The following is a 15,673-nucleotide window of genomic DNA, read 5'->3' on the forward strand; positions in this document are numbered from 1 at the left end:
CGAGAACATTCTACGGAAGACAGTTCCTTGTGATATATTGTTGCATTTTTCACCAAGCTCAGTACAATCAAGACTATAGAATACAGTCATTGCAACGTGAGAAAAGGTGATTTGTTGATGATTCGTGTGCTGTTGTCAAAGCCACTAGGCTAGCTAGTAGCCACTCATTTAGCAGGTTAGCTAAAGCTAAACTTTGATGGAGGATTATTAGTTTGCAACATTTCGTGAAAACGTATATTGAGTTATATTATGACCATGCATTTCTCTTGCTTGATGATTGAAGAACCGATGTTTCACTTTCTACAATGTAGTGTTCTAGCCTAACTTCCATCTCCGTCTTACGTTCACTAGCTAACGCTAGCTACAAACTACTAGCCTTTGGAGTGGCTCATCGTTGCTGAGTTGGCCATCAAAACGACGTGACTTGTCAAGATACCTTTACGGTTTATCATGCTGGGTTGATAAAATGATTGCGTTGATTTTCCCAGGTCGCCATCATGTCGCAGAAGCAGATCTACTATTCAGACAAATACGATGATGAGAAGTTCGAGTACAGGTAAAACTGTTGGATTAATTCATCCATTGCTTGTCCTTTTACTACTATTATGGTTGTTTTGCAAGCTATATATATATATATATATATATATATATATATATATATATATATATATATATATATATCTCAATGTCTTGGCAGTTACAGGACTATATCCAAACTGGTGATGTAGAACATGACTCGCAGTAGCTAAAGAACGAAGTGTCAATGTCATTTATCCACTGCAGGCACGTGATGCTGCCCAAAGACATCGCCAAGCGCGTTCCCAAGACCCACCTGATGTCGGAGACAGAATGGAGGAACCTGGGCGTCCAGCAGAGTCAGGGCTGGGTTCATTACATGATCCACCAACCAGGTACAGTGAGACCACACCACCATATACTTGTGTATATCAACGAGACAGCCACTTAGGGCCAGCCTTACAGACTCTAGGGCCGACCTGAACATACGGTGCTGGCTTGTGTTCCTTTGCAGTTGTCCTATGGTGGGTGTGTAACCAGGCCAGCTACCAGTTGTCCTATGGTGGGTGTGTAACCAGGCCAGCTACCAGTTGAGTTCAGGTCTTCAGAGAGACTAGACACAGATTGATATTCTTAGGCACTGTGGCAATGGTAAATACAATAAAACAGGCTGAGGAGTAGGTATACACGCACTGAATTCTGGTTTGTTTGTTTATTTATTTTTGCTACCTTTGTTAGACATGCATGTTTTGGGTCATCACTTTCAGCTGTAGACTGATTTAGAATGAGCCAAACAAAACATACTTATTTTTATTAGAATGGTTACAGTAAGATAATGTATCAACACATGTGGATTTGGTTCCAGAGGACGGTGCATTAAAGTGTTAATGACATCACTTTATTTCATGACATCACTTTATTTCCAACGTTTTTACCTCGAATGATGTGTGGGTAGATTCCTGGGGGGTATTCCAGGCTTATTTTGATGAATCCCATGAGATTTATGGGGGGAAAATCCAGGCTTATTTGGCTAAGGAGACATATCCAGACCCCCCCACCCTGGTTGCCATCTTGTGTTGCACCTGGAGGCAAGCATGAATCACATCAGAGTAGTCGGCTACATGACCTACCGAAAATGTCATCTTGCTGTGTTGTTGGGCGCCAGAATCGAAGGAGAAATGAATCCAACTTGAAATGTTATCGCATACCAGCTGCAACTGCCCGAGTGCCAGTCAAAAAAACTATGGTTACACGTGATAAGATGAAAGGATTGGACTGAGGCGATCATCAAAAATGCTTGTGTTTGTAGCACACACTTCATATCATTTAAGGTTAATAAAGTATTGTCTTTTGTCGATATGGATACGTGTCTAAAGGTTTGTCATTCCCACCTATGGACCTATCGCTAAGCCACGCCCCAAAATAGAAATTGTCCAATCATATCACAGCAAAAGTCACTACAGGCAGAAAAGTCAGACAAACAGCATGCTAATATCTGATGGTGAAAATCTTCTAGACTAAATATTCTTTTTCTTGTCAAAAAAACATGTCTATTACTTGCTGTGGTAAATCAGAAATTTGCCAACTCCCGCCATTGTAAGTCATTGAATGTCATTCAGTCACGTTCAGTCAGTCACTGTCAGTGAAGCGTTTAGTTTGCAAAGGGGGCTTGGCTTAGAGAGGTCCATTGGGTAACTAGGAGGAATAGGTGATTTCTCTTGTAACTCTATTAGCGCATTAGCAAACTTTGTTAGCTAGTTGTAGTGTCAGGTGTGTTCAAGAAGTTGCATTTGCTACCCCCCCCCTCCACTAGTCGCTAGTAGTAACCAACCAACCAGTATTGTAGCTAATAATAATCAACTCACACTTATGGCTCACACTTTGATAGCAAGCTTCAATTACGTTTTATTTTGTAGGAGAGGCTTCTATGGATGAAGACAGTCCAAACTTGCCGCTGGCTAGGCAGAACTTCGGGTCACATGACACAAAACTCATCTGTTAAGTCTTTGTATTTCGAGTCTTGTACATGACCACTCAGGACATAGTTATAGACATCTAAAGATGTATACGCCCTCAGTTTCTTTTTACTATACACGCTTGGTTTCCCTGTCAGGTAGGTGTAAATGTCTGGCCATTCCACAGTAGGTAATCCTGTCCATTCATTGACTGATCGTGTAGGGGTCGGCCAACCTGGTCCCGTTGGTCAATGTAACTTTTTCAACCAACACTCATGGTCCCGGAGAGTGAGTGACCGTACATATTCAGAGAAACATGTATTTTCTTCAGCCATTGTTAAAAAACAAGCCAACAAAACTTGCTAGCCAGTGTTGGCTAATGTGTTCAGGGAATTATTCTGCCTCCACCTATGGTCCGCCCCCACACACACACACACACACACAAAAAAAAAAACGTTGTAATGTTTTGTAACAGAAAAGTGGTCTATACAACAATCTGCCATTTAAGATTAAAACCTACCCAGCAATATATTCCCACGCACTCCTTGCAACTCAGTCCCCAAACATCCTGGTACAGCATGTACCTCCAACTCTGCACACAGACGGCGGAGGCAATTAGTTTAATTAGGAGCAATTAGGATTGATGATGCACAAAAAAATAAAAATATAAACTAAAACTAATTGCTTCCACTTTGTGGAACAAAGTGACATCCACAATTCACCTGAGAGATTCCTGATTGCAACACAAGATGGTGCTTGGCGATCACATGACCGGGGCTCTTCAGCACAACTGACTCCTTCCAAAGGCAGCGTTCGTAAATTCGCTCAGAGCGCCGGAGCGTCCACGTGACTGGCTCTTGTCCAATCAAATTACTTGTTTCCATTATGACGTTGAACCCAGTGTGCTCTCCGGCAAATTTACGAACAAGGCCATAGTCTGATGTAATAGATGTGACAGATCCACTGGTATGAGTTCATTTTTAAATCTAGCAGCAAAGCCCCCCCCCCCCCGTACCATCACTCACTACTGAACATTTCCACCAGCATACGCAATCAATCTATTCCATTCAAATTCATCACTCTAGTCATCCCCAAAGTCCACACCTCCTTTGTCCGTCACTCTTTCCAGTTTGCTGCCCCTACTGACTGGAAAGAGTTGCAAAAGACACTAAAACTCAACACCTTCATCTCGTTACCCTCTTTTAAAAACTCATGACTAGATATAGTCTCCGATCACTGTACCTGCTTTTAAAATAACCCAAATGGTCCCTGCTGTTTTTCTATACTATATTCTAATGTTGTATTTGTTAGGATGTTTTTCATTTGACCGTTGTTGTTTTTGTACTCATGTTTTATATTGTATATACAGTTTTGTAATGACTTGCCTCTGTTTTGCCTCTTGGCCAGATCGTCATTGCAAATGAGAACCGGTTCTCAATTGACATACCTGGTTAAATAAAATGTTTTTAAAAAGTATTGTTCAGGGGAGGCTGTTGGAGGTAGAAATCGGAGGATGGGCTCATTGTAATGAATGGAACGGAATGAGGGTATCAAACGTACGGATACATTCCTCATTCCATGCATTAGCCTACGATGACTCCGTCCTCTGATTTCACCTCCGCCAGCCTCCCCTGATTGAGATGGATTGGATTTATGGGTGGATCCCAAGTATCCAGCCACTACAAACCTGACTGAATGCAGTGAGAGAAACACACCTGTGTCTAACACACAATGAAGGATCATCCACAGACAGACAATGCTAGGACAGGTGGTAGGTGGAGGTTGGGGGGACGTGCCCCAAAGGAGAGGTCTGTCGACATTTGTAGAACGGTCAACGGACTGATGTTCTACATTGCGAGCTAAGGGTTCATTTGATTTAAACTCAAGCCTGCTAACTTTGGACGATGCTGACTATGTAAAGCTGGATTTGAAGTATATCCTTCTAGCAGTCTTACTTAGTTGGTGTGGGTGCAGATTTGCATTGATGTTAGGGACAGTGAGCTAGATGAGGAAGTAACTAGATACTAATCTCTCCTCTAGGCTAGGGCACACCCACTCAACCACCTCTCTCTCCCTCACATCTGTCTGTAGACAGTATAGCACCATACAATATGATGTGACCGACAGGATACTGTACAAATGGATACTTGTGCCTTTGGGTCATTTCACAGCTTTGATGAGGGAGGATTGTACATGTGGATACTTTTGTAAAGATATTTTTTTATTGAGGTGTTCTTATAAACAGGTATTGTTTGAAACTGGTTGGTGTATTGCATATTTCTTTTTTTAAGAAAAAAATAAAGTCCTTTCCCTTTGTTCTCAGTAAACAGGGTCCTGCTGAAAATGAGACTGGTGTCGAGCCAGAGTTCCCTTTTTCAATAAATAACTGTCTTGTCTATCCAACAAAGTATACTGCATATTAGATCTGCTATACAACAAAGTAAAGAGGTGTGCAGTGTACACAGGATTGTCACTTGAGTCTCTATTTAGTTTTTCTCTTTTGCCTCTGTATCTCTTTTTTGTTTATGTATATATTTTATTTTGTTGTAGTTCATTGTGTGAAACTCAACTGAATTAAGTCAGGTTTGCAGACAGCAACATGTGTCTACCAGGTCACATGATGATGCGCGAGCTAAAATCTTCCTGTCTGCAAAACTCTGCTGCTGTTGAAATACCTTTTAGTGCCAGGCAGCTAGATACAATTCCAGACAGTCTGGAGAACACAGTCACAGTAAGCAAGTTGTTTTCTAAGTAATTATGCAGGTGTGAAGGTCAGGTCAGGCCTAAGTACCTGCGCATTGATACATTTTCTTTATTTTTCTTTAAATTTTCTTCATTTTGTTGTTGTTGTTGCAAAAACCCTTTTTGGGTCAGTTTGCACCCTTGTAACTATTCACTCACTTATTGTCCTTTTTCCTTCTCCCTCTAGAGCCCCACATCCTGTTGTTCCGCCGACCACTTACTGCAGCTTGACCTTCTGGAAGGATAAAGAAAGGGGGGGGGGGGGTCGGTTGACGAGAGGATGAGAGGAAGAGAAGAGGAGGATTACTGAAGATGGATTAACACACCTTCAGTGGATGAATAAAGACTATTTTCTAACATGTGTAAATACGATATCATCACACACACACTCTACAGTGGAGCCAGTCAGAGTCGGCTCCAACCCCACTGCTGTCACCCACTGTCAAAGGCTGTCACGTGTCCTTCACGGCCTGTTTGGAGACCTTTCTGTCGCTGCGTCTGTATTATGTGTTGTTACTCCAGGCAGCGTTTGCGTGACCAACCCGTTCCAATGTTTAGGAAGAGAAAAATGCAAAGTAAAATTTGTGTCAAAGCTTTTCTTTCTTTCTTTCTTTCTTTTCTTTGTTTTTGTTTCTAGAATCACTTCACCTATCCAAGATGTGGTTTATACTGTATTGGAGTTTAAGACTGCAAAAGACGTTTCCAAAATGGATTTCAAATACTCAATATGGCACTTGATTCAAAATTAATGTTGTTTTACAATGTCGATGTACAATTGTAAAACATGTTTTGGATACCATGGATGTATCATGTTGGTGTGTTGATGTGTATGCATGTGTTCCTGTCTCTAAACCAATATTATGATCGTGTTCTCATGGACATTGTAAAAGGAGCTCTCTGATCAATTCTGCTGCATATATGAGTCGTTTGGATGATTAAAAACATATTGGCACTGTCAAAATAACCCCAGACCGTTGTTTCCATGTCAATGATTGTATAAATCAGCTGCTCAATATTTATGAATAACTATACCCCTGAAATAAACATTTTAACATGGACGTTTTCTCTCTTTATTTGGATGTGGTGTTCAGATGTTTATGAAAAATGTTTGATGTTGTGCTCTTGTATCAGAGGAACCTGGAGGCCATGTGGAGCTGCTACCATACAGCTTACAGGCAATCCTTTCACATCCACATGGACATGGAGAGTACAGTAGCCAATATTGAGGGCAAATTATGGTTTTAGATAGATTAATACCAATATTGTTGTAAATAAATACAGTACAACTCTTATGTGTACCATGATCTGTGAACAAAGCACAAATATAGTTGACTATCCACACACAAATGCCTCTTGATTTGTACTTGTAAACCATTATTTTATACATGCAAAATGATTTGTAAATATGCTAAAGGTCTGTGAATAAATTATCTTTGCTACCTCCCCTCCCCCTGCCGAATGGGCTATTGGATTTAGTGGTTATAGACTGGTTAGGCTGTAAATTGTCAATCCCATCTGGCAACCCTGCCCGCACCCCCTCCAGACTCCTCACTCCACCTCTCCTATCTCCTCTGCCTCCCAGCTCCACCTCTCCTCTGCCTCCCAGCTCCACCCCTCCTCTCTCCTCTGCCTCCCAGCTCCACCTCTCCTCTCTCCTCTGCCTTCCAGCTCCATCTCTCCTCTCTCTGTCTCCCCCCTGCCTATCCAACCCTGTCTCCCCCCTGCCTAGTATCCAGCCCTGTCTCCCCCTCTCCCCCTGCCTAGTATCCAGCCTTGTCTCCCCCTCTCCCCCTGCCTAGTGTCCAGCCTTGTCTCCCCCTCTCCCCCTGCCTAGTGTCCAGCCTTGTCTCCCCCTCTCCCCCTGCCTAGTATCCAGCCTTGTCTCCCCCTCTCCCCCCTGCCTAGTATCCAGCCCTGTCTCCCCCTCTCCCCCTGCCTAGTATCCAGCCTTGTCTCCCCCTCTCCCCCCTGCCTAGTATCCAGCCTTGTCTCCCCCTGCCTAGTATCCAGCCCTGTCTCCCCCTGCCTAGTATCCAGCCTTGTCTCCCCCTCTCCCCCCTGCCTAGTATCCAGCCTTGTCTCCCCCTCTCCCCCCTGCCTAGTGTCCAGCCTTGTCTCCCCCTGCCTAGTATCCAGCCTTGTCTCCCCCTCTCCCCCTGCCTAGTATCCAGCCTTGTCTCCCCCTCTCCCCCCTGCCTAGTATCCACCCTGTATCCAGCCCAGCACTGAGGCCAAGAAGCAGGCTTGCAGCGCTTATTCAGCCGCAACAAGGGCCAACCGGAGGGTTCAAACTGCAGAGGAGAGCGCCGGAACCAGACCAATGCCCACACACACATTTCAAACAGCGTGATAATCTGCCATAACATTTGACTCCAAAAGGCATTTGGTCACCCTAGACTGTTTGTGGTCTTTACCAACTTTTGTCGCAATTTTTGTTTGTATCCAGCATAACGAGGCAATAATTATTATTATTTTTAAACGTGGCAACACACCTCCTCCTCCACCCTGCTGAGGTAGGCGTCAGAGTCCCCTTACTCTCAGACACACGCACGCACACACACACGCACACACAGTCACACTGGGTGTCCTTCATATCTCTCACCTCATCTGGTTTATTAGTTGTCATTTGATTCGACAATAACACAGCCCCTTGTTATCACTGTGATTTATTTCTGTAAGAGCCATACTTGTCGTTGTCTAGTTGAAAGCAGAGGGAGAAGCTGGAACCTATGGTCATAGCATGAGTGAGTCACACCTGATGTCAGGCTCTCTGTCTCCCTCTAGAGGAGCTTCACAGAACTGCACAACTGGAGGCACCAGTGCCTCCATGGGTCACCAACAGGCGGCCCGCGGGCCGAATGCGGCCCACCAAAGCTTCCCATCGGGCCCGTGGAATATTTATGTTTTTTAAATATGAATTAATTCAGAAAATGTGAGGACGTAAATACCGTTTAGAACATATAGGGTGCGTTCTGGTCCCTGAATGCAATTGATAACCTATTTTCCACGAGGAAAGTTGGTTGGGGGAACCTGCCTGCCCAGACGGAACTTTTGCCGCAGGTTACATCAGAGATGCCTGGACAACTGGCGTCTCGTTTGCTTGGCAGTCATGTCGATTGAGGACGTGGAAGATGTTTTCATTTTCGGATTTATGATAGTTGGACACATTGGACTCGATCTATCGGAAAATTAAAAAGATGGGAGCAGTGAGTAGCGATCTGCGCGAACTGCCCCTCTTGATCAAAGAACTGGGGAGAGTGGCTGGAATGCACGGCGCTGCGCTTACGGATCTGAACCGTAGGGTTCTGGTCCTACATTCTGAGAAAAAAAGAATGCACTGGTGAGCTCGGCACCACAAAAAGGTCTGGACGTCCATGGAAGACAAGAGTGGTGGATGATCACAGGATCCTTTACATGGTAAAGAAAAACCCCTTCACAACATCCAGCCAAGTGAAGAACAGTCTCCAGGAGGTAGGCATATCATTATCCATGTGTACCATAAAAGAAAGACTTCACACAAGCAAATACAGAGGGTTCACCACAAGGTGCAAGCCATTCATAAGCCTCAAGAATAGAAAGGCCAGATTAGACTTTGACAAAAAACATCTAAAAAAGCCAGCCCTGTTCTGGAACAGCATTCTTTGGACCGATGGAACTAAGATCAACCTGTACCAGAATGATGGGAAGAAAAAAGTATGGCTTGGAACGGCTCATGATCCGACGCATACCACATCACCTGTAAAACACGGTGGAGGCAGTGTGATGACATGGACATGCATGGCTTCCAATGGCACTGGGTCACTAGTGTTTATTGATGATGTGAAGACAGAAGCAGACAGATGAATTCTGAAGTGTTTAGGGATATTCTGTCTGCTCAGATTCAGACAAATTCAGCAAAGTTGATTGGATGGTGCTTCACAATACAGATGGACAATGACCCAAAATATAGTGGGTAAGCAACCCAGGAGTTTTTTAAGGCAAAGAAGTGGAATATTCTGCAATGGCCAGAGTCAAACACCTGATCTCAACCCAATCAAGCATGCATTTCACTTGCTGAAGACAAAACTAAAGGCAGAAAGACAAACAAACAACAACTGAAGACTGCTGCAGTAAAGGCCTGACAAAGCATCACAAAGGAGGAAACCCAGCATTTGGTGACGTCCATGTGTTCCAGACTTCAGGCAGTCATTGCCTGCAAAGGATTCTCGACAAAGTATTAAAAATGAACATTTTACTTACTGTATGATTGTTAATTTGTCCAATTACTTTTGAGCTCCTGAAAATAGGGGACTGTGTATAAAAATGGTTGCAATTCCTAAATGTTTCATACAATATTTTTGTACAACCCCTTGAATTAAAGCTGAAAGTCTGCACTTCAATTACATCTTGATTGTTTCATTTCAAATCCTTTGTGGTGGCATACAGAGCCCAAATTATGGAAATTGTGTCACTGTCCAAATACTTCCAGACCTAACTGTATATAAATAAAAGAATGTCAATGACCCCAGGTGTGGGACTTTATTAGGTCAAACAGGTTTGAGGGGTCAGGCAAAGGACTTGGTGGAGTCAGGCAAGGGTCAGGCGATCATCGTTGTAATCCATGGAGCAGGACAGGAACCGTGGTGCAAGGTGCTGGGCTGGAGGTGTCCATGGTGCTGAGTGCCCACTGATGAGCTAAATAAAACATTATATTTCTGATGAGTCAACAGCACTAGGGCTCCTTCACAAAACCCTTACTGGAATCTTCATACACTCTGTGAATTAGTCTTTACTTTCTGATGAGTCAACAGCACTAACCCCATCCAGTGCGACATGTAGATAGCATATATTTAGAATATGTAAAATGCAAACACCAGAAATGCAAGAAAGTTTGAGGTATACCAAATGGAATTAATAACAAGTGTTACGACCCTTCTGTCTAGAGTAAAATAAGGGCCTAGGGTAGAGTGCACAATGTACAGGTGTGTTGCAACACAAATGCCCAAAAAAGTGTACAAGGGATCAAATCAATTCAAGTTTTATTTGTATAGCGCATTTCTTACAAGATGCGACTCAATGCGCTTCACGTAATGACAGATGTTCAGTGTCCAGTGTAGTGTAGTGTTCAGTGTTGTGTCCAGTGTCCAGTGTAGTGTTCAGTGTTGTGTCCAGTGTCCAGTGTAGTGTAGTGTTCAGTGTTGTGTCCAGTGTAGTGTTCAGTGTTGTGTCCAGTGTCCAGTAGTGTTCAGTGTTGTGTCCAGTGTAGTGTAGTGTTCAGTGTTGTGTCCAGTGTAGTGTTCAGTGTTGTGTCCAGTGTAGTGTAGTGTTCAGTGTTGTGTCCAGTGTCCAGTGTAGTGTTCAGTGTTGTGTCCAGTGTAGTGTAGTGTTCAGTGTTGTGTCCAGTGTAGTGTAGTGTTCAGTGTTGTGTCCAGTGTCCAGTGTAGTGTTCAGTGTTGTGTCCAGTGTCCAGTGTAGTGTAGTGTTCAGTGTTGTGTCCAGTGTAGTGTAGTGTTCAGTGTTGTGTCCAGTGTCCAGTGTAGTGTAGTGTCCAGTGTAGTGTAGTGTTCAGTGTTGTGTCCAGTGTAGTGTAGTGTTCAGTGTTGTGTCCAGTGTCCAGTGTAGTGTTCAGTGTTGTGTCCAGTGTCCAGTGTAGTGTAGTGTTCAGTGTTGTGTCCAGTGTAGTGTAGTGTTCAGTGTTGTGTCCAGTGTCCAGTGTAGTGTAGTGTTCAGTGTTGTGTCCAGTGTAGTGTAGTGTTCAGTGTTGTGTCCAGTGTAGTGTAGTGTTCAGTGTTGTGTCCAGTGTCCAGTGTAGTGTTCAGTGTTGTGTCCAGTGTCCAGTGTAGTGTTCAGTGTTGTGTCCAGTGTCCAGTGTAGTGTTCAGTGTTGTGTCCAGTGTCCAGTGTAGTGTAGTGTTCAGTGTTGTGTCCAGTGTAGTGTAGTGTTCAGTGTTGTGTCCAGTGTCCAGTGTAGTGTAGTGTTCAGTGTTGTGTCCAGTGTCCAGTGTAGTGTTCAGTGTCCAGTGTAGTGTAGTGTTCAGTGTTGTGTCCAGTGTCAAGTGTAGTGTAGTGTTCAGTGTTGTGTCCAGTGTCCAGTGTAGTGTAGTGTTCAGTGTTGTGTCCAGTGTCCAGTGTAGTGTAGTGTTCAGTGTTGTGTCCAACCCCCAGTGGTCAGACACGGACAGCTCCGTTGGTGGCCAGTCATCCCTCTGCTCGGGACCACAGCTCGGCGCCTGCAAAAAGTCAGCTCTCAAAAACAAGAAAACAAGCAATAAAAATAGGGGGATAAGTAATCGGTAGACATCTGAGAATGTAGCTATTGTGAACTTTTAAATTACATTAAGTGGTTGAAGACAACGCGGCGTTTTTTAGCCCTGCCAGCTGTACATCATTATCTTTGTTTTGTCACTATTTGCACTTCTGGTTATATGCATAACTGCATTTTGTTGTTGGTACTTGTACTCAGCAATGACAATAAAGTTAAATCTAATCTAATATCTCTCTAATATCTCTGATAACGCTAAACCACATAGGATTACCCAATTAGCCAAGCCAGATGAACAAAACTACGTGCGAAACAGCCGCGTAACACATGCAACAACCTAAATAATAAATACACATCTGAAAACTATAACATGTTCATTAATAATATTTCGAAATTCTCACCTGAGCTGCATTTGCCATTGTATTTGTAATTCTTCTTCTTCTTCTTCTTATCAATTGCGTGTTCAAATTATTGTTCGTTAAATGTCCTATACAATTTCGCCGTGTTTTTAAGATCCTTCAAAATCTCGCGGTTTCTCGCGGTTACTTACCGACGCGCTTACGATGACGCGCTCCAACCAAATATGGTCCATCACGTTTCCGGGTGATAGATTTGATGTCTGCAGCTGGACCCTTCTCAATCATAGCGCTACCTATGGCCGGAAAGGGCAGAACCTATGACCGGAACCGGAAAAGTGGGAAAATATGGTAGGGTGGGAAAATAATATGGTACCTACACCGGCCCAAGGCATAAACAGACTAAGCGGTCGTTTAGGGCCGCAACCACTAGAGGGCGCCGCACTAAAAAGAACTAGCTAAAACACATCAACAACACTTTTCTCCCTGGCCTTTGACCTGAGGTGAGCCTGCTTCCCGACACTGCACTTTTTGCACTTTTATTTCTGCACTTGTATTTGTATTGCACCTTGTTTTTTGTGTAATTTATCTATTTTATCAGTTTTTTATCTGTATTTTATCTTGTCTTCTCTAGTGTTTTATCTTTGGGCGGCTGTTTGTCGTTGTTTTTTTTGATTGATTGATTGATTGAAAACTTTATTAGAATGTTTGCAGAAGTAGGTACATGAAAGTACATATTACATACAAGGTCAAACTAATAGGATAAAAACCCAAGAAAGCCACTGGCTTATTTCAATTGGGGTCCTTGATTTTCAATTCATCGTTACATTTAAGACAGACATAAGAAAAGAACTAGTACTATCTACATGATAATACAGACAAATAACTATTACTATCTACAAGATAAACGTACATCCATCATGGGAAGAACAATACAACAAAACATAAGGTATGTACAGCGGGTAGGACAGGTGGGGACATACACCACAGGTGGGGGCGGGGGACAAAACACAAAGTATGTACAGTGGGTAGTTCGGCTCTTTTAATCTGATTTTTGTTTTAGAGGGTCCAGTTACGGATTGCAGCCTCCTGTAAATGTTTTTTGAGAGTGGTTTTGAAGGTGGGCAGTGTTTTGCACTCCTTTAAGATTATAGGAAGGGCGTTCCACATCTTTACTGCATAGTTTGCAAACGAGTTTAATCCCTTGTTTGTGGTGCAACGCGGTTGAACGTGGTTCGTGGAGCTTCCTCTGGTGTTGTAAGTGTGGACGTTGTTCACTTTTTGGAAGTATGTTGACAGGTACTTGGGTGTCTTTGTGGTGTAGCGTATCTTGAAGACTAGGCCCAGTGCAAGCTGCTGCACTCTGTCAACTACTCGTAGCCAATCAAGGCTCAAAAAATGAGCAGCGGTTAGATGTGTCCTAGGGTTGAGGCCTAGCAGAAGCCTAACCAGTTTATTTTGGGCTGTCTGGAGTCTTGTTTTATGGGCCTTTGTGGTTCTATAGTACCATGATGTTACGGCATAGTCGAAGTGACATTGAATGAGAGCTCCTGATAGGGTCCTCAGTGTGTTTTTACTGACAAGTGAGGATATCCTGTACAAGAATATAGTTTTATGGTTCACTTTTTTGATTACTTTTGCTGCCATTTTATCACCGGAAAGATTTGCCTCTAAGATGGAGCCCAGGTATGTAATATCCTCTTTTCTTGTGATATTAATGTTACCCACTTTTATTTTAAAATGTTCAGCCTTTCTGAGTTTAGATGGGGATCCGTATAGGATGGTTTCAGTTTTACCTAGGTGTATTGATAGTTTATTGTCAGCTAGCCAGATGCAGATTCTACTCAGTTCAGTGCTTAGCGCTTTTCCCACCTGCAATATGTCCCTGTCAGAGACCAGCAGAGCCGAGTCATCCGCGAACAGGAACAAATTGCAATTACATGCTGATGACATGTCATTCACATATATTAGGAACAGTAAAGGTCCCAATATGCTTCCTTGTGGAACGCCGCAGGTCACTGGGAGGGGGGGGGACAGTGTTCCGTTCACACTAACCACCTGTTCCCTCCCCTCTAAGTAGGATTGCATCCAGCTCACCGATGTTCTATCGAACCCAATTGCTTTCAGTTTATCTAACAATATGTGGTGATCTACTGTGTCGAAGGCCTTCTGGAGGTCCAGCATGACCATGCCGCAGTACTTGCCCGAGTCCACCTCATGGTTGATGTGGTCGTTCAAATAGAGAAGGCATGTGTCAGTGGAATGGGATGTTCTGAATCCTGATTGAAATTCATACATCAGATTTTTTTCGGTAAGGTACCTATCGACCTGTTCATAAACTATTTTTTCCATAAGTTTCGAGATGGAATTAAGAATAGAAACAGGTCGGTAGTTGCCTGGGTCTAATTTGCTTCCTTTTTTATACAGTGGGGTTACCCTTGCTATTTTAAAGTCAAGGGGGACGTGTCCCTGTTTGATGGAGAGGTTTATTATGTGGGTGATGATTGGGGTAATGGAGGCAGCTGAGTCTTTTAGAAATCTGGCTGGAATATTGTCATGTCCCGTGGCCTTTTCTGAGTGTAGAGCGCCTAGCTTTTTAAACACCTCATCGTTTGACAACACGTTGTAAAATTGTGCTGTAAATAAACGTTACTTACTTACTTAAAACATTTCTTTTTTAAATGATGGTGGTGAAAGGATGGACCGCTATAGTTTCTACAGTAGCCTGTTGTTTTGTTGTTGTAGACAGGAAGGATGGGTGAGAGAGAGAGAGAGGAGGGATGACATGCAGGATATGTCCCCGGCTGGAATCGAATGTTGTTTTGTTCACTTTATTTATTTGGAACATTTTGCACTTTTATATTGGTTGTTTATAGACCTTGTAATGTGCAAGTTTGTTTGCTTTTATAGTTGAAAATCTAGACTTTTATAGTTATTTAACTTCTGAAATGTTAATACGTTATTTTATTTATTTCTATTGAGTGTGTCTTGTGTGTGTCTTTATTGAGTGTGTGTATGTTCATCTAGCCACCACCCCCAGTCGATTAAACACCCGTCAACCCCCGGCAAAATGTGTGTGTGTGTGTGTGTGTGTGTGGGGGGGGGGGGGGGGCACATTAAAAATCTTGCTTAGGGCCGCAAAAGTCTTAGGGCCGGCCCTGAATTTAGGTGTTTCCTTAAAACATCTCTTATTGTTTGTGTGCAGGAGAACAGGGACCGTGAGGAGGCGGAGGTGAAGAGGAGACACAGAGACAGGCTGCAGTCTACTGCTGCTAAGCGCCGGTCCAGGTCCACCTGCTCCATAAGGGACAAGGACATGGAGGGCGTGGACCTGGAGTCCACCCTGCAGGGGTTCATGACCAGCCGTGCGTCCTGGAGAAGAGGGGGGACCGCCCCCCACCATCTCAACGGCAGCCTCTCAAAGATCACCCCTCAGGAGGACAAGAACCCCCTTCAGGAGAGCCAGGCAGGCGAGTCAAAAACGAGTCTGCAAACGCCTTGACAGGGACCTCCTCTATGCACGAAAAGGACCAAAGCGCTACTCCCGTGGTCCGTTCCCTTTCAGTGACTGTGGAGGACGAAGACGAGGCCTTCGACGAGGAAGAGGCCCAGAAGCTGCGGGAGGTGTCCAGGAGTGTCCTGCGGTACCAGAGCACCCGTAGTAGCGTCTCTTCCGGGGAGTACGCTATGGATCAGCAGAGGTCTCCTCGTGCCTCTACCTCCACCTCCACTTCCACCTCCACCTCCACAACCACCTCCCGCACCTTCCAGGAGGCCGTGCACTACAAACTGCTGGGAGGAGACACAGGCAGCGAGAGCTTGGCGAAATACCTCCTCCACACCCCTCCTCACCTGTTACCTTCC

The 15,673-nt window shown here is 43.9% G+C and overlaps 1 protein-coding gene across 1 annotated transcript; it reads left to right on the forward strand.

Annotated features, from left to right (window-relative positions):
- On the forward strand, positions 1–5,490 carry cks1b (CDC28 protein kinase regulatory subunit 1B). The gene is made up of 4 exons (XM_080526101.1): positions 1–106; positions 489–556; positions 784–911; positions 5,401–5,490. Exons 2-4 carry the CDS (start codon positions 498–500, stop codon positions 5,442–5,444), a joined length of 231 nt encoding a protein of 76 aa, XP_080382227.1. The 5' UTR covers positions 1–106; positions 489–497; the 3' UTR covers positions 5,445–5,490.
- Positions 5,491–15,673: the final 10,183 nt, after the last annotated feature.

Source organism: Nansenia antarctica, assembly GCF_963989245.1.
Source record: "Nansenia antarctica genome assembly, chromosome: 3".
NCBI lineage: Eukaryota > Metazoa > Chordata > Actinopteri > Argentiniformes > Microstomatidae > Nansenia > Nansenia antarctica.

Bases quoted from the DNA above. Each gene is read 5' to 3' on its own strand.
- cks1b (XM_080526101.1), top strand. From the start codon at position 498: ATGTCGCAGAAGCAGATCTACTATTCAGACAAATACGATGATGAGAAG. The intron at 557-783 runs GTAAAACTGTTG...TATCCACTGCAG, and splicing joins GATGAGAAGTTCGAGTACAG to GCACGTGATGCTGCCCAAAG. The intron at 912-5,400 runs GTACAGTGAGAC...TTCTCCCTCTAG, and splicing joins TTACATGATCCACCAACCAG to AGCCCCACATCCTGTTGTTC.